The 18,579-nt window shown below is 39.9% G+C and overlaps 1 protein-coding gene across 8 annotated transcripts in view; it reads left to right on the top strand.

Moving 5' to 3' along the window:
* LOC110989844 (uncharacterized) overlaps positions 1 to 18,579 on the top strand; it is a 75,217-nt gene that overhangs the window by 32,335 nt on the left and 24,303 nt on the right. For 6 of the 8 annotated variants that reach the window (XM_087147121.1, XM_087147117.1, XM_087147116.1 and 3 more), the window contains 12 exons: positions 483 to 833; positions 943 to 1,290; positions 5,581 to 5,931; positions 6,053 to 6,400; positions 8,718 to 8,819; positions 9,832 to 9,924; positions 10,212 to 10,472; positions 11,327 to 11,674; positions 13,884 to 13,985; positions 14,997 to 15,089; positions 15,378 to 15,638; positions 16,516 to 16,863. In XM_087147121.1, the coding sequence (XP_087003247.1) occupies positions 483 to 833; positions 943 to 1,290; positions 5,581 to 5,931; positions 6,053 to 6,400; positions 8,718 to 8,819; positions 9,832 to 9,924; positions 10,212 to 10,472; positions 11,327 to 11,674; positions 13,884 to 13,985; positions 14,997 to 15,089; positions 15,378 to 15,638; positions 16,516 to 16,863 (3,006 nt within the window). The remainder of the gene's footprint in view (positions 1 to 482; positions 834 to 942; positions 1,291 to 5,580; positions 5,932 to 6,052; positions 6,401 to 8,717; positions 8,820 to 9,831; positions 9,925 to 10,211; positions 10,473 to 11,326; positions 11,675 to 13,883; positions 13,986 to 14,996; positions 15,090 to 15,377; positions 15,639 to 16,515; positions 16,864 to 18,579) is intronic. The other 2 variants (XM_087147120.1, XM_087147123.1) reach the window with 2 other exon arrangements.

The following is an 18,579-nucleotide window of genomic DNA, read 5'->3' as shown; positions in this document are numbered from 1 at the left end:
GCCCAGTTTACAATGAAAGAAAGACGCAGTGCTCCACAATATAAGATCTCCACTATTCCTCTGTCAGTTGGTAGTGTTGAATTAGTGAATGGCAATGTTCCTTACAAAGACCATGTTGAAATCTGCTGGTAGGGTACTGTGTGTGGTGATTTGAGTGTGATACTCTCTAATCAAATGGGCATCCCAACTTTACGTGTATCTGCTGGGTGCTGAGATGTTTCTTGGTGATGGGCCCACTTTCCTTGATATTTGATAACATAGAGTACTCATCAGGACAGGAAAGTACTGTTACACTGTTAGATTGTTGTTATGCTGACTTGGCTGCAAATGATTGTAACCATGTATATGATGATAAAGTCATTTGTTCTACTTCAACTGCTGGGCCAGAGGCTTTGTTATGCTTGCTAATAAGTTAAAATCCAATTTTTTTTTTAAATTCAAAAGCCGTTCTTGGTTGATTCATATTTTTCTTTTTCACTTAGATGGCAGTGTTCGTCTGGTTGATGGAAGCTCATCTTCTGAGGGACGTGTTGAGGTCTACTATCAAGGTGACTGGGGCACTGTCTGTGATGACTTGTTTGACATCCAAGATGCTACTGTCATCTGTCATCAGTTGGGCTTCCTAGGTGCAGTTAGAGCTGTGTCAGCTGCTTCTGAATTCTCTATTGGTGATGGACCCATTTTACTCGATAATGTGGAATGCATAGGAGATGAAAGTACACTGGCAGAGTGTACCCATGCAGGATGGACTGTCAATAACTGTGGTCATTCAGAAGATGCTGGAGTGGTGTGTTCAACTACAACTGCAGGTCCACACTCTTCGTTGTTGCCAGGTACAGTGTACTTTGGTGTGTCAGCCCCACCAATGTTTTATAAATCACATACTAATGACTGACAGTATTCTTGATTGTTTAAGTACCTTTGTCAACTATTCATTTGTAGATGGCAGTGTTCAGTTGGTTGATGGAAGCTCATCTTCTGAGGGGCGTGTTGAGGTCTACTATCAAGGTAACTGGGGGACTGTCTGTGATGACTTGTTTGACATCCAAGATGCTACTGTCATCTGTCGTCAGTTGGGCTTCCCAGCTGCAGTAAGAGTTGTGTCAGCTGCTTCTTACTTCTCTGTTGGAGATGGACCCATCTTGCTTGATGATCTAGAGTGCTTGGGATCGGAAAGATCACTGATAGAATGCTCCCACAATGGATGGTATAATCATAACTGTGGTCACTCAGAAGATGCTGGAGTCATTTGCTTACAACCCACCACTGAAGCCCCTGTCATATTTCAAGGTACATTATACTTTAGTCAAGTTTCTTTCAAAGGCCATTTTGGAATTAATGAGACTGGTGGGATTAAAAAAACACACAACCACTTCTACACTTGAGGAAAGCAGTAGGTGTCTTTTTTATCAAACAAAATGACACAAAACGTATGTCTTTATTCTCTGTTGTGTTTGTACATTGAGAGACTTTGGGGGCAATAATACGAATGTGGAGAAGTTCTGATAGAACCTTCTGAGGCACATATAGCAAACATCACAACAGCGTAGGCCCAAGGACTTACATCATTATCCCGAAATACACATTAGACTGGCTGCCTATACATTAGTTACTACATCCTTTCCCCCTTAAAATGGAAGTTCCGCAATACAAGTTATAACAATGAAACAAATGCAACAAACTGCAAAGCTATTTCCTTTTAACCATACAATTTGCAGTTTTCCAAGGAGTGTGCAAAAATTACCATGTTCCAAAGAGAAACCTTACTCTCAAGCAGTGTGACAAGTCTTCCGACGGTCACTGTATGTACTGCAATGTGGGCAAACACTGTCCATGCATTTGTTTGTTCCTTTCAAACAAGATTCCTCTAAATAGCTTTTTTCCTTTGGTTAAAAACAACTTCAAACCTTAATTGTTAACACACAAATCCACAACATCATGTTCCTTAAGAAACATGACATGCCATAATATCTGTCACTCTAAAATTAACGACAGTAGGGCTTTGGACTTAAATCAGCCACAGTCTTTTACATAGTCTCAATGACTCTTTGAGGTGGTTTGCTGACTCTTGATGAGCAATGCAAAGGCTTAGGAGAGTCCCTTGGGACCGTACATGGTCAAAGCTGATGTCTCTGGTTTCGCCTGACTTTCCTTGGCCATGGGATATTCCTGTGTGTGATGCTTCTCCAACAGGAAAGATTGTGTGCCCACTTTCGGAGTAGGCTCTGTGGGAAGGATCATGCCTGGGTCAAACACTGGATCTGGCTTCTCCTGAGGAAGAACTGGGTGTGTGTCACAATTAATTGGAGACAATTCTGATCTCCTCGCCTGGTCTACATGCCGTTTCCACTTTTTGCCATCTTGCAGAATCATGACACACATGTGTGACTGTTTGCTCAGCAACCGTTGTTTTCCACCAAGTCTCCTTCTGGCAAAAATCTTTCACCAAAACCTTGTCCCCTGCCTAAAACTCACAAAGCTGTGTTAGTCATGGTGTAACTTGGTTGCTTTGCATATTGGTTACTTTCCTCTCTGTGTCAGGTCGTAGCGAGGACAAGAGAGTACGCACTTTGTATCCCAGAAACAAACATGCAGGAGTGTGACCTGTCAGTGCATGCTTGCTGGTGTGGTAGGTCAACAGGAAACTGTCATTGCGTTGCTGCAAACTCCGTCCACTCCCCTTAGTTGCACTGAGAACATGTTTGAATGACTGTACCATGCACTCGGCTGCGCCATTGCTCACTGCATGGTAAGGCGCAACTTGAACGTGCTTGACACCATTGACCTTGAGGAAGTGCTGGAATTCCTCACTGATGAACTGAGATCCATTATCACTGACTAGCTGGAACGAAATACCATACCTGCTGAATAAGTCACGCAGTACTGTTATTGTAACTTGTGATGTTGTGCTTGTCATGTGGAAGATTTCTGGCCATTTCGTGTACGCAGCCACCACTGTCGAGAAGTTGTGGCCATCTTTTTGTGCGAAGTCAGCATGAATTCTGTGCCAAGAAAAATTGGACCACACCCAGGACATTTAAGGTGTAACCAGTGGAAGGTGCTTTGACCGTTGCCAGTTGGCACAGAACCGAACAGTCTGTTCAATGTCTCGATCAATATTTGGCCGCCAGACATACTTGTACATGTAGCTTCTTGCTATCTCCTTCATTCTGACCATACGTGGATAAGCAATGTGCAGTTCTTCCAAGATGTCCTTCTGATACTTGTGCAGTATCACAGCTCTCATACCCCACAGCAAACAGTCTTGTTCCATGGAGAGCTCCTGTTGGTGACTGGAGAAAGACTGAAGTCATTCATCCTCCACTATAGTCGGCCAACCGCTCGTGGTATACTCCAACACACGTGACAGGACTGGGTCTGTCCTGGTGTAATGTGAAATCTCCTTGCTTGTCATTGGAAGACTGTCAAGATGCTTGTCATCAAGATGCTTGTCATCAGTATTGGATATGGTGTCGTTGTCATCATCTTGCATAGCTGGTATTGGAAGACATGAAAGCACATCAGCGAACATCATTATCCCAAAATACACAGACTGGCTGCCTATACACTACATGGTTGCATACACTACATCCTCCAACTCGGAGAGTAGAAGACGGTATTGCAAGACAATGTAAACAGTTTGTCACAATTGGAGATATGCAAATTTATGCAGATTTTATGATGTCAATGCAAGTTTTCATGCAGTAACTTTGCAGAACTAAAATGTGTCAAACAGGTTTTCGTCCTTTCATCAGTATATATTCATAAACACAAGACATGTATATTCGGTGCTTGTCCGAGAGCTGTTGAAAAGATTCACATGTTTACTCAGGTGGGACTCAAACTCATGATCTCCTACTCTCTAGTGCAGATGTCTTAACCACTCGACCACTGAGCTTGTCGGGGTCGGCTGGCTGGTCCAAGTCAGATGTAGAAGTGGGTACCGCAAACTACGGCATTTCAAGATTTACTTTGTGTCGGGGAGATGTTAATTTTAACAGGTTTTTGCCCTTACATGGACATGTGTGTATTCATAAAAACTGCGCTTGTCCGAGAGTTTGTAAAAAATTCACAAGTTTACTCGGGTGGGACTGGAACCCACAACTAGTGCAGATGTCTTACGACTTGATCACCGAGTTTGCTGAGGTCCGTCGGCTGGCCAGTCCAAGTCGGATGTAGTCAATTCAAAATGTGTCAATTCAACTTCAGTAAAATTTCACAAAGTCCATTAAAATCTCTGTATTTCGCATTTGCTTTCTTTTTGATTGATTGTAACAGTTTATATTGGATGGATACTGTTGGTTGGTGTTTGCTAAACATTGAAGTTTTTTCTCTGTAATCAGCAGTGATTATGAGACAGTCTTGCACACCTACAAGCTGTTGTTTGTTTGATAAACAGACATGGCAGTATTTGGGTATAAAATGTGTCTGAGGACATATTCCTACCCCTGTTTGTGGAAGTCACTGGTAGGCTAGAAAAAGGTCTTTATACTTCACTGAATTTGATGTACACATTCTTGAGACTTTCCTTGTGTCTTAGCCTGTTCCAATTCCCATCTTTTTCTTTAATTGCGTGCTTGATAAAATTGTGGTCATCTTTTGATCATGTTCTTTTATAATATACTGCACAAGTGTTAGCATTCTGTTCCATTCTCACCTATCACTGCAAAAGTCCTCCCCCCCCCAAAAAAAAACAAGATGGACATATATTTTTTTTCCACAACAGCACTGAAAAAAGGGATATCAGGGTAGCCTTTGAACTGGCCTCCAGTGGCACACATTGATTACAATATTATGGAAAATCACATTTCATTGGATTCCTACATACATGTACAAGGGCAGGAGTTGTAAACCTTGAAATAATTCCTGAAAGTAGGGTCACATTCTTTGAATAATCTTGCAGAAATCTTCTTGATAGATAAGTTTCTTGCCCTAAAAGCCTATAGACTTTTGCTGACATGTTTTGTATTCAGTTCAATCTAACACATACTTTGTGTCATTGCTGGGGGTCCAAGGGTTCCTGATCCTACCATTGTTGTTACATTGGTGAACAGTGGGAACCAGTGTGTACATGGTCACGTACTACATGTACTATGTGGCATGTCCTTTCAGTGCACAGCACAATTAAAGCAAACTTGTAAAAACTTGCCTTTATCATGCCACAATGGAGCCAGTCTGATGTGAATTCACTGTTGTTGTAATCAACAATAAATATTACTGTTGTGTCAGTTTATTTCAATAAGCCAGCCAGGCGGTGGGGAGGGTCCAACAGGCCTAAAAATGTTCCAACTTTTAATTGTCCAATAACCCTTCAGCTGGGCACAATTTTCTTTGGCTCCTTTGGTTGGAACTGAACTTCGCTGCCATGAAATGCACATGTTGTGGTCACATCGCTAGCAGCAAAATGAACACCCCCGGCCAACATGGCTCCTTTCAATCAATGAAGGGGTGCCTCTGCTCGTTTGAGGTAGATTGGCCAGTAGCCTGTAGCATCAAACCCGGGAATATTTGAATATTTTGGAAATTTGAATGATCACAAAAGATGCTCTTGATTGTTTACTAATTTATGATTCTTTGTAGATGGCAGTGTTCGGTTGGTTGATGGAAGCTCATCTTCTGAGGGACGTGTTGAGGTCTACTATCAAGGTGACTGGGGCACTGTCTGTGATGACTTTTGGCATATCAGCGATGCCGTTGTTGTCTGTCGTCAGTTAGGCTTCCCAGGTGCAGTAAGAGCTGTGTCAGCTGCTGCTGAATTCTCTGTTGGTGATGGACCCATCTTACTTGATAACGTGGAATGCACAGGAGATGAAAGTACACTGGCAGATTGTTCCCATAGAGGATGGACTGTCAATAACTGCCGTCATTCAGAAGATGCTGGAGTGGTGTGTTCAACTACAACTTCAGGTCCAGAGGTGTCTTGGATGCCAGGTACAGTGTACTTTGGTGTCTCAGCCACACAATTTAATGTTTTATAATGTACTAATGTTTTATGTACTAATGACTGAAAGAACTCTATTTGTTATTACCTTTGTCAACATTTCATTTATAGATGGCAGTGTTCGTCTGGTTGATGGAAGCTCATCTTCTGAGGGACGTGTTGAGGTCTACTATCAAGGTGACTGGGGGACTGTCTGTGATGACTTGTTTGACAGCCAAGATGCTACTGTCATCTGTCGTCAGTTGGGCTTCCCAGGTGTAGTAAGAGCTGTGTCAGCTGCTGCTGAATTCTCTGTTGGTGATGGACCCATCTTGCTTGATAATCTAGAGTGCGCGGGATTTGAAAGAGCACTGATAGAATGCTCCCACAATGGATGGTATAATCATAACTGTGGTCACTCAGAAGATGCGGGAGTCATTTGCTTACAACCCACCACCGAAACCCCTGTCATATTTCAAGGTACGTGATAGTCTAATCACTTTTGAAATGCACTTCAAATGCCATTTTGAAATAATGAAACTTTTCAGATTTCACAAATACTCCACAACTACAATTGAGGTAGCAGTAGGCTTCTCTTTTATCAAAAAAAAGATACGATATAACTTGTCTTATTAATTCTCTTATTTCGAGAGTAGAAGACAATATTACAAGACTCTATAAAGCCACTTGTTACAAAGCAGATGCAAATTTTATGATGTCACCGCAAGTTTTCTTGATCTGAATTTAGAAACATGAAATGTGTCATTTAAACTTTTTACAAATTTCACAAAATCCATCGTGATGTCTCTATGTACATTTTTTATTCGCTGTCTTATAAGCAGACAAATAATAACACAAACAGCACACCAGTTCTGTGTTACAACATATCTCAGCCAAATTTAAGTATATGGAGATTTTGTTTTTCAGGGTCCTGTTGTTTTGAGGATTACACATTTGTGGGTCACTATTAACTTTTTTTTATATCAAACAAGGCCCCAGCATAGTGTTGGTACCAAACGCCCACGAACACCATTAGCTCTGAGCACCAAAAGCTCACCAAGCACCACAGCTCAATGCAGTGAAGGCAGCACAGAAGGCTAAAGTTCAAGGTCACCAACACAAACACATAGGCATAATATTGCCAGCTATTATAATAACCCAAATATGCTTTCCAATTTCCAAGAAATCTTAATCAACTATTAACTTGAGACAATGCAAGAGTAAATGATATAAAACTTTTGAATTGTGATCAGATAAACATGTTACACTGTTTGCAGGCACTGTTTTTATCCAACATTTGAACATGCAGAAGGAAAGAACAGTTCTCCCCTGTTGCACTACTCAGGGAAAAGTTGTTGCCTGTAAAAAACAGAAAAAGTGACTTCTGCTTCATTACCTTGCCTTAATCTACAAAATGTACATTTTATCAACTACTTCATAATTTGCTCTGGCGCAAGTAAAGTTCAGTCATTATTATTGGGCTGGTTTATTCCATGTGAATAAATGCCATAGTGGTAATAGTTGGAGCTTGGGGTAGTGGTGGGACAAATATTTTCACAATTCAAATTACAAAACGAGGTACTGTCTTGTTGAAGCTGAGATAAAAGTGAGTACACGGATTTCTTCCCACCAAACTTTTCCCTAAACTGCTCCACAAACCCCTGCTGCCATTGGTCTAGACCCAACAATAAAGAGTCTTAAAGCCCTCATAACCTTGATCATCCATTGGTCAATGAACTAGACATCTGATTGGTTAAACTCACCGACACTGAATCCTGCTTCAGTCATGAAATTGCCTACAGATGATAACACCTGCGCAGAATAAATCCCCATAAGAAAACAATACATGTACATAAGGCTATCAGTGAGCATGCGGTATCACTCATTTAGTTTGACAGAGTACATATACATACATGTACATACGTGTACAAGTAATGTGAGTTTGAAGTGCCCTGTATTTGTAGTCTTGTCTCCCCTACGATGTAACTGTGCACTTACTAAACTGTAAAGGCTTGCACACGTCAACCCAACTCCCTGCTTATAAATAATTTTTATCATTAAGTGATAAAATTTGATTTGGGCTTGCTTCAGATTGTCAAAGTTTATATTGGATGGATGCTACATGTCTGTATAGTATTTGTTGGCATTTGCCAAAGTTTGAAGGTTTTTACTCAACAATCAGCATCAGTTATGATATGGCCTTACACACCTACAATTTGCTGCTTGTGTGATAAATGGACTTATTTAGGTAGTATTACATGTGCATGTATATGGGGTCATATTCTAAACCCTGTTTGTGCGAGTTGGGCTATGAAAAGGTCTCCACATGTATATTTGGCTGAATTTGATTTTTCACATTCCAGAGACTTTCCTTGTCTCTTAGCCTGGTCCAATTCCCATCCTTTTCTGTAAGTGTGTGCTCATTATAATAAGCCTTTAGTAAGTAACCTTTGAATAAAATCTGGTACACTGAACTCTCCAAATTCACACTAACATAACAAATTGAATTTTCCACACTGAAAACACCGTTGCTATGCCTCGTGATTCGGGGCAAGCTTTTGCTTAGTTACATAAGAGATGCTTTGCACCAGTACACTGTTTTCAGTGGATAACAGGGGCACAAAGGAACCAGTCCATTCCAGAGATGATGGTCACTATGCAAAAGCTTGCCCCAACTCATGAGGTATAGCAACATTGTCTTTAGTCTGGGGAATTGGAATTGTTATGTTTATGTGAAATAATATAGCACAGTGTACCAGATTTGTGGTCATCTTTTTGTCATGTTGTTTGTTCGTAGCTCTTCCTATCATTGGTAAGCCAACTGCCCAAAGCACCAGTCATGACCTGTACCCAGGAGAAAAAGCTGTTGATGGTGACATCGACACATTTTCACATACTGGTACTGTATGTGTTTTTTTTATTTTACGTAACTCGGGTTGCAATTACAATTTAGGTCTTTTCACACTAGACAAATCTTAGGGTTGCTGCAGGGTTGAAAATTGGCAACGATTCATACATGTCCTTGAAAGTTTTCTACCCTGTGTTAACTGCAAGATTGACTTCAACCCTACTATGTACCAGACAGGGGATTTTTCAACCCAGGTTGAAAATTGTTGTGCTCATCTCCAGAGTGATTTTTTGCTAGAACAGATGTGAAACAATACTGGGTTGAACACCATTTTCAATGGAAGGTGGTCATGGGTTCACCCAGGGTTGAGTTCAGCCAAGGTTGAGAGGTTGTACCATGAAAAGACATGACAAAAGGTTGAGAGGTTGTATCGTGAAAAGACATGAACATGTGAGGTCAATTGTCACTGCTTACTTATGAATTAAGAAATGTATGTCCCATACATAACAGACTTTTACCCTCAAAGACAAGTTGATAGATTGCATTGTTTTTCGTTGCACTGTTTGGCATCTGGATTAAGAAAACACAAGACTACTTGATTAGATTAGATTTGATTACTAGACCTTGTGACTTTTATGGGCTTATCTTTTCCTGGAAAAATCTTTCCTGTTTTTCGGATTGCCAGTGCGTCTTTGTGTTTGTCAAAGTTTGTTGTTTTGCTCATTAGGCATCTCCTAATAAGCCCCATGCTTATAAGATGCCTCCATAATTGCGCAATCAAAAATTTTGGCTTCTGTGCATCTGTTAGAAGAGTTTATAATTTTCCTGATGAGTTTTCTTTGTTACTTGTTACTCAAGCCAGGCTGGCATTATGAAGATATACAAATGTTGATTGGCAAAAGCTGGGATTATTTTCAGAAAGCGGAGAAGTGCAGACAATGTAGGTTGTCTCTGTGATTAACTCGTGAGATGCGAGAACCATTTTAGGAAAAACCTCAGTTTCTCTGCTTGTGAGACACTTGGATTCTTGAGTTATGTTTGTATGCTTTTTCATTATTTGCAGAACCCAATGATCCCCATCCATGGTGGCGAGTGGACTTGGGTAGTGAACACTGCTTGGGCAGAATCACAGTCACACTTAGACGGGGTTGCTGTGGTAAGGGAAAAACAAGAACACTGTTATCCACTTGACTCAACCTGTATGGCACAGAATTCCATTTTGTTTTCCCGGCAGTGTCCTGTTCTGGAGACTCAAATTCAAATTGAGTTATATGAAGCTGTTGTACAAATTGTATGACAGCCAGAGTTTGTGCTGTAGAATTCCAGTACGAGTTCTAATTCAATTTATTTAGCATTTTCTGTAGAATAACTTTTATTCACGACGAGGTCTTCCTCACCTATGAATTGTGAAGTTGATTTTCTTTATATTTGCGTAATGTTTAGGGCAAGGTCGTTTTACTGCTGCAGTGGCACGAGCTGGTCTTAGCCTAAGCTACTCAGAGAATCAAGCATGCGGGCTACCAGCCACCCGGGCACAGTCCTATGATGGAGCTGTGATTGTATTCACATGTGACACACCCCAGCTTGCCCGATACGTGACTCTAGACATTGACCCATCCAGCCCAGATGTCACCAATGCCCTTTTGCAAATGGGTGAGGTGACACTAGAAGAGATTACATCGGGAGAGTGTTCCAGGCTTTCTGGTAAGATCAATATGGTGTCAGTAATCAGTCCACTGAGAGGTTGACATGGAGAGGTTATTCTACAAGTTCACAGCCAACATGCTGAGCTTTGTAGTTTAGGGAACTTCGCTGAGACAACTCAATGATTTTTCAATATTATTCAGGCATTCCTCTCAGTGAAGAGAAGAGAGTAAGACTAGTTGGTCAAAAACAAGTTTGAAATTTCCAGCTGGAAATACACCATACATTGTACTAACATCGTGAACAAGTGTAGTTCTTTAAACAGGTAGCAATAAGAAATTTGGACAGCTACATGATTTTCGCAATCAGAGTGTTAGAAAAGCTCTGTTAGGATCATACATGGTTTTTAACAGTCGGAATAACCAATCCGGAAAACAGTTGTATGTGTGTACATGTCTATATGAACATATTTGCCCTTCCCTTCAGCTTAATTTGGGCATCACCAGTTCCATACTATGTTCATGAATTATGCTTCTGTAGTTAAATTAATTTTTCAAATGTGTTAATTGTTTATGCTCCTCTGTTTTTTAAAACATGTTTCATTTCTCTTTGTCCTGCAATGAGTACTTTAATTTATTCATTGTCCACTCGAGACCGGGGCTTTATGTCACATTTTTATTGTTTTGTACATATTTGGATTGAGTATTGAATAAAGATGATTAAGTATACAATGTACTGTGAATAAAGCCTCTCCGTTGCAACTGCTTAGTTATTCCGTAACAAATGTGTCATAACTGAACATGTTTAATGTGCACTTCTCACCCCAGTAGGCCAACAAAGTAGAAGTCATCATGACTGAATATACTTCTCATTGAAATTACATTTTCAACATATGATGCTTGTTCAATCTCTAGATGGCAGTGTTCGGTTGGTTGATGGAAGCTCATCTTCTGAGGGACGTGTTGAGGTCTACTATCAAGGTGATTGGGGGACTGTCTGTGATGACTTGTTTGACATCCAAGATGCTACTGTCATCTGTCGTCAGTTGGGCTTCTCAGGTGCAGTAAGAGCTGTGTCAGCTGCTTCTGAATTCTCTGTTGGTGATGGGCCCATCTTGCTTGATAATCTAGAGTGCGTGGGATTTGAAGGAAAACTGATAGAATGCTCCCACAATGGATGGTATAATCATAACTGTGGTCACTCAGAAGATGCTGGAGTCATTTGCTTACAACCCACCACCGAAACCCCTGTCATATTTCAAGGTACGTGATCGTCTAATCACTTTTGAAATGCACTTCAAAGGCCATTTTGAAATGAATGAAACTTTTCAGATTTCACAAATACTCCACAACTACAATTGAGGTAGCAGTAGGCTTCTCTTTTATCCAAAAAATGATACGATATATAACTTGTCTTATTAATTCTCCTATTTCGAGAGTAGAAGACAATATTACAAGACTCTATAAAGCCACTTGTTACAAAGCAGATGCAAATTTTATGATGTCACTGCAAGTTTTGTTGATCTGAATTTAGAAAAATGAAATGTGTCATTTTAACTTCAGACATATTTCACGAAATCAATCTTACCGCTCTCTCTGCATTTTTGGCTAGCTTGTAAGCAGTCAGTAATAACAAAAACAACACAACAGTTTTGTGTGACAGCATGCCTCAGCCAAATGTTATTATGTACAGATTTTTTATATCTTTCAGGGTCCTCTCTTTTTGAGGATTGCACATTTGTGGGTCACTATTAACATTTTTTATATCAAGCAAGGCCCCAGCATAGTGTTGGTACCAAAAGCCCAAGAGCACCATCAGCTCTGAGCACCAAAAGCTCGCCAAGCACCACAGCTCAATGCAGTGAGGGCAGCACAAAAGGCTTAAGTTCAAGGTTACCAACACAAACATATGATTAGGCATAATACTGCTAGCTATTATAATAAGCTAATCATGCTTTCCAATTTCCAAGAAATCTTAATTAACTATTAACTTGATACGATGCCAGAGTAAATTATATAAAACTTTAGAACATTTGTGCATCGGATAAACGTGTTACACTGTTTGCAGGCACTGTTTTTATCCAACATTTGAACATACAGAAGGAAAGAACAGTTCTCCTCTGTTCCGCTACCCCGGGAAAAGTTGTTGCCTGTAACAAAAGGAAAAGTGACTTCTGCTTCATTACCCTGCCTTAATCTACAAAATGTACATTGTATAAACTTGGGGTAGTGGTGGGACAAATATTTTCACAATTCAAATTACAAAACGAGGTACTGTCTTGTTGAAGCTGAGATAAAAGTGAGTACACAGATTTCTTCCCACTAAACTTTTCCCTAAACTGCTCCAAAAAGCCCTGCTGCCATTGGTCCAGACCCAACAATAATAGAGTCTTAAAGCCCTCATAACCTTGATCATCCATTTGTCAATGAACTAGACATCTGATTGGTTAAACTCACCAACACTGAATCCTGCTTCAGTCATGACATTGCCTACAGATGATAACACCTGCACAGAATAAATCCCCATAAGAAAACAATACATGTACATAAGGCTATCAGTGAGCATGCGGTATCACTCATTTAGTTTGACAGAGTACATATACATACATGTACATACGTGTACAAGTAATGTGAGTTTGAAGTGCCCTGTATTTGCAGTCTTGTCTCCCCATATGATGTAACTGTGCACTTACTAAACTGTACAGGCTTGCACACTTCAACTCAACTCCCTGCTTATAAATAAAATTTGATTTGGGCTTGCTTCAGACTGTCAAAGTTTATATTGGATGGATGCTGCATGTATGTATAGTATTTGTTGGCATTTGCCAAAGCTTGAAGGTTTTTACTCAACAATCAGCATCAGTTATGATATGGCCTTACACACCTACAATTTGCTGCTTGTGTGATAAATGGACTTATTTAGGTAGTATTACATGTGCATGTATATGGGGTCATATTCTAAACCCTGTTTGTGCGAGTTGGGCTATGAAAAGGTCTCCACATGTATATTTGGCTGAATTTGATTTTTCACATTCCAGAGACTTTCCTTGTCTCTTAGCCTGGTCCAATTCCCATCCTTTTCTGTAAGTGTGTGCTCATTATAATAAGCCTTTAGTAAGTAACCTTTGAATAAAATCTGGTACACTGAACTCTCCAAATTCACACGAACATAACAAATGGAATTTTCCACACTGAAAACACCGTTGCTATGCCTCGTGATTCGGGGCAAGCTTTTGCTTAGTTACATAAGAGATGCTTTGCACCAGTACACTGTTTTCAGTGGATAACAGGGGCACAAAGGAACCAGTCCATTCCAGAGATGATGGTCACTATGCAAAAGCTTGCCCCAACTCATGAGGTATAGCAACATTGTCTTTAGTCTGGGGAATTGGAATTGTTATGTTTATGTGAAATAATATAGCACAGTGTACCAGATTTGTGGTCATCTTTTTGTCATGTTGTTTGTTCGTAGCTCTTCCTATCATTGGTAAGCCAACTGCCCAAAGCACCAGTCATGACCTGTACCCAGGAGAAAAAGCTGTTGATGGTGACATCGACACATTTTCACATACTGGTACTGTATGTGTTTTTTTTATTTTACGTAACTCGGGTTGCAATTACAATTTAGGTCTTTTCACACTAGACAAATCTTAGGGTTGCTGCAGGGTTGAAAATTGGCAACGATTCATACATGTCCTTGAAAGTTTTCTACCCTGTGTTAACTGCAAGATTGACTTCAACCCTACTATGTACCAGACAGGGGATTTTTCAACCCAGGTTGAAAATTGTTGTGCTCATCTCCAGAGTGATTTTTTGCTAGAACAGATGTGAAACAATACTGGGTTGAACACCATTTTCAATGGAAGGTGGTCATGGGTTCACCCAGGGTTGAGTTCAGCCAAGGTTGAGAGGTTGTACCATGAAAAGACAAGACAAAAGGTTGAGAGGTTGTATCGTGAAAAGACATGAACATGTGAGGTCAATTGTCACTGCTTACTTATGAATTAAGAAATGTATGTCCCATACATAACAGACTTTTACCCTCAAAGACAAGTTGATAGATTGCATTGTTTTTCGTTGCACTGTTTGGCATCTGGATTAAGAAAACACAAGACTACTTGATTAGATTAGATTTGATTACTAGACCTTGTGACTTTTATGGGCTTATCTTTTCCTGGAAAAATCTTTCCTGTTTTTCGGATTGCCAGTGCGTCTTTGTGTTCATCAAAGTTCATTGTTTTGCTCAATAGGCATCTCCAAATAAGCCCCAGGCTTATAAGATGCCTCCATAATTGCTCAATCAAAATTTGTGCTTCTGTGTATCTCTTAGTAGAGTTCATAATTTTCCTGATGAGTTTTCTTTGTTACTTGTTACTCAAGCCAGGCTGGCATTATGAAGATATATAAATGTTGATTGACAAAAGCTGGGATTATTTTCAGAAAGGGGAGAAGTGCCGACAATGTAGGTTGTCTCTGTGATTAACTTGTGAGATGGGAGAACCATTTTAGGAAAAACCTCAATTTCTCTTCTTGTGAGACACTTGGATTCTTGAGTTATGTTTGTGTGCTTTTTCATTGTTTGCAGAACCCAATGATCCCCATCCATGGTGGCGAGTGGACTTGGGTAGTGAACACTGCTTGGGCAGAATCACAGTCACTCTTAGACGGGGTTGCTGTGGTAAGGGAAAAAACAAGAACACGGTTATCCACTTGACTCAACCAATATGGCACAGAATTCCATTTTGTTTTCCCTGAAGTGTCCTGTTCTGGAGACTCAAATTCAAATTGAGTTATATGATGCTGCTGTACAAATTATATGACAGCCAGAGTTTGTGCTGCAGAATTCCAGTACTAGTTCTAATTCAATTTATTTAGCATTTCCTGTAGAATAACTTTTATTCACGACGAGGTCTTCCTCACCTATGAATTGTGAAGTTGATTTTCTTTATATTTGCGTAATGTTTAGGGCAAGGCCGTTTTACTGCTGCAGTGGCACGAGCTGGTCTTAGCCTAAGCTACTCAGAGAATCAAGCATGCGGGTTACCAGCCACCCGGACACAGTCCTATGATGGAGCTGTGATTGTATTCACATGTGACACACCCCAGCTTGCCCGATACGTGACTCTAGACATTGACCCATCCAGCCCAGATGTCACCAATGCCCTTTTGCAAATGGGTGAGGTGACACTAGAAGAGATTACATCGGGAGAGTGTTCCAGGCTTTCTGGTAAGATCAATATGGTGTCAGTAATCAATCCACTGAGAGGTTGACATGGAGAGGTTATTCTACAAGTTCACAGCCAACATGCTGAGCTTTGTAGTTTAGGGAACTTCGCTGAGACAACTCAATGATTTTTCAATATTATTCAGGCATTCCTCTCAGTGAAGAGAAGAGAGTAAGACTAGTTGGTCAAAAACAAGTTTGAAATTTCCACCCGGAAATACACCATACATTGTACTAATATCGTAAACAAGTGTAGTTCTTTAAACAGGCAGCAATTAGAAATTTGGACAGCCACATGTACGTTTATCTATCTAAATAAAGATTATTGCAATCAGATTGTCAGAAAAGCTCTGTTAGGATCATACATGGTTTTTAACAGTCGGAATAACCAATCTGGAAAACAGGTGAATGTGTGTACATGTCTGTATGAACATATTTTGCCCTTCCCTTCAGCTTAATTTGGGCATCACGCATTCCAGACAATGTTCATGAATTATGCTTCTGTAATGAAATGAATTTTTCAAATGTGTTAATTGTTTATGCTCCTCTGCTTTTTAAAACATGTTTCATTTCTCTTTGTCCTGCAATGAGTACTTTAATTTATTCATTGTCCACTCGGGACCAGGCTTTATGTTACATTTGTATTGTTTTATAAATATTTGGATTGAGTATTGAATAAAGATGAATAAGTATACAATGTACTGTGAATAAAGCCTCTCCGTTGCAACTGCTTAGTTATTCCGTAACAAATGTGTCATAACTGAACATGTTTAATGTGCACTTCTCACCCCAGTAGGCCAACAAAGTAGAAGTCATCATGACTGAATATACTTCTCATTGAAATTACATTTTCAACATATGATGCTTGTTCAATCTCTAGATGGCAGTGTTCGGTTGGTTGATGGAAGCTCATCTTCTGAGGGACGTGTTGAGGTCTACTATCAAGGTGATTGGGGGACTGTCTGTGATGACTTGTTTGACATCCAAGATGCTACTGTCATCTGTCGTCAGTTGGGCTTCTCAGGTGCAGTAAGAGCTGTGTCAGCTGCTGCTGAATTCTCTGTTGGTGATGGGCCCATCTTGCTTGATAATCTAGAGTGCGCGGGATTTGAAAGATCACTGATAGAATGCTCCCACAATGGATGGTATAATCATAACTGTGGTCACTCAGAAGATGCTGGAGTCATTTGCTTACAACCCACCACCGAAACCCCTGTCATATTTCAAGGTACGTGATCGTCTAATCACTTTTGAAATGCACTTGAAAGGCCATTTTGAAATGAATGAAACTTTTCAGATTTCACAAATACTCCACAACTACAATTGAGGTAGCAGTAGGCTTCTCTTTTATCCAAAAAAAAATGATACGATATATAACTTGTCTTATTAATTCTCCTATTTTGAGAGTAGAAGACAATATTACAAGACTCTATAAAGCCACTTGTTACAAAGCAGATGCAAATTTTATGATGTCACTGCAAGTTTTGTTGATCTGAATTTAGAAAAATGAAATGTGTCATTTTAACTTCAGACATATTTCACGAAATCAATCTTACCGCTCTCTCTGCATTTTTGGCTAGCTTGTAAGCAGTCAGTAATAACAAAAACAACACAACAGTTTTGTGTGACAGCATGCCTCAGCCAAATGTTATTATGTACAGATTTTTTATATCTTTCAGGGTCCTCTCTTTTTGAGGATTGCACATTTGTGGGTCACTATTAACATTTTTTATATCAAGCAAGGCCCCAGCATAGTGTTGGTACCAAAAGCCCAAGAGCACCATCAGCTCTGAGCACCAAAAGCTCGCCAAGCACCACAGCTCAATGCAGTGAGGGCAGCACAAAAGGCTTAAGTTCAAGGTTACCAACACAAACATATGATTAGGCATAATACTGCTAGCTATTATAATAAGCTAATCATGCTTTCCAATTTCCAAGAAATCTTAATTAACTATTAACTTGATTCGATGCCAGAGTAAATTATATAAAACTTTAGAACATTTGTGCATCGGATAAACGTGTTACACTGTTTGCAGGCACTGTTTTTATCCAACATTTGAACATACAGAAGGAAAGAACAGTTCTCCTCTGTTCCGCTACCCCGGGAAAAGTTGTTGCCTGTAACAAAAGGAAAAGTGACTTCTGCTTCATTACCCTGCCTTAATCTACAAAATGTACATTGTATAAACTTGGGGTAGTGGTGGGACAAATATTTTCACAATTCAAATTACAAAACGAGGTACTGTCTTGTTGAAGCTGAGATAAAAGTGAGTACACAGATTTCTTCCCACTAAACTTTTCCCTAAACTGCTCCAAAAAGCCCTGCTGCCATTGGTCCAGACCCAACAATAATAGAGTCTTAAAGCCCTCATAACCTTGATCATCCATTTGTCAATGAACTAGACATCTGATTGGTTAAACTCACCAACACTGAATCCTGCTTCAGTCATGACATTGCCTACAGATGATAACACCTGCACAGAATAAATCCCCATAAGAAAACAATACATGTACATAAGGCTATCAGTGAGCATGCGGTATCACTCATTTAGTTTGACAGAGTACATATACATACATGTACATACGTGTACAAGTAATGTGAGTTTGAAGTGCCCTGTATTTGCAGTCTTGTCTCCCCATATGATGTAACTGTGCACTTACTAAACTGTACAGGCTTGCACACTTCAACTCAACTCCCTGCTTATAAATAAAATTTGATTTGGGCTTGCTTCAGACTGTCAAAGTTTATATTGGATGGATGCTGCATGTATGTATAGTATTTGTTGGCATTTGCCAAAGCTTGAAGGTTTTTACTCAACAATCAGCATCAGTTATGATATGGCCTTACACACCTACAATTTGCTGCTTTTGTGATAAATGGACTTGGTAGTATTTAGGTAGTATTACATGTGCATGTATATGGGGTCATATTCTAAACCCTGTT

The sequence above is a fragment of the Acanthaster planci genome, linkage group LG16, assembly GCF_054643075.1.
Source record: "Acanthaster planci isolate LZ-2023a linkage group LG16, COTS_SCS, whole genome shotgun sequence".
NCBI lineage: Eukaryota > Metazoa > Echinodermata > Asteroidea > Valvatida > Acanthasteridae > Acanthaster > Acanthaster planci.
Note: the sequence above shows the minus strand (reverse complement) of the source record. Positions and strands in the feature narration are given on the sequence as shown.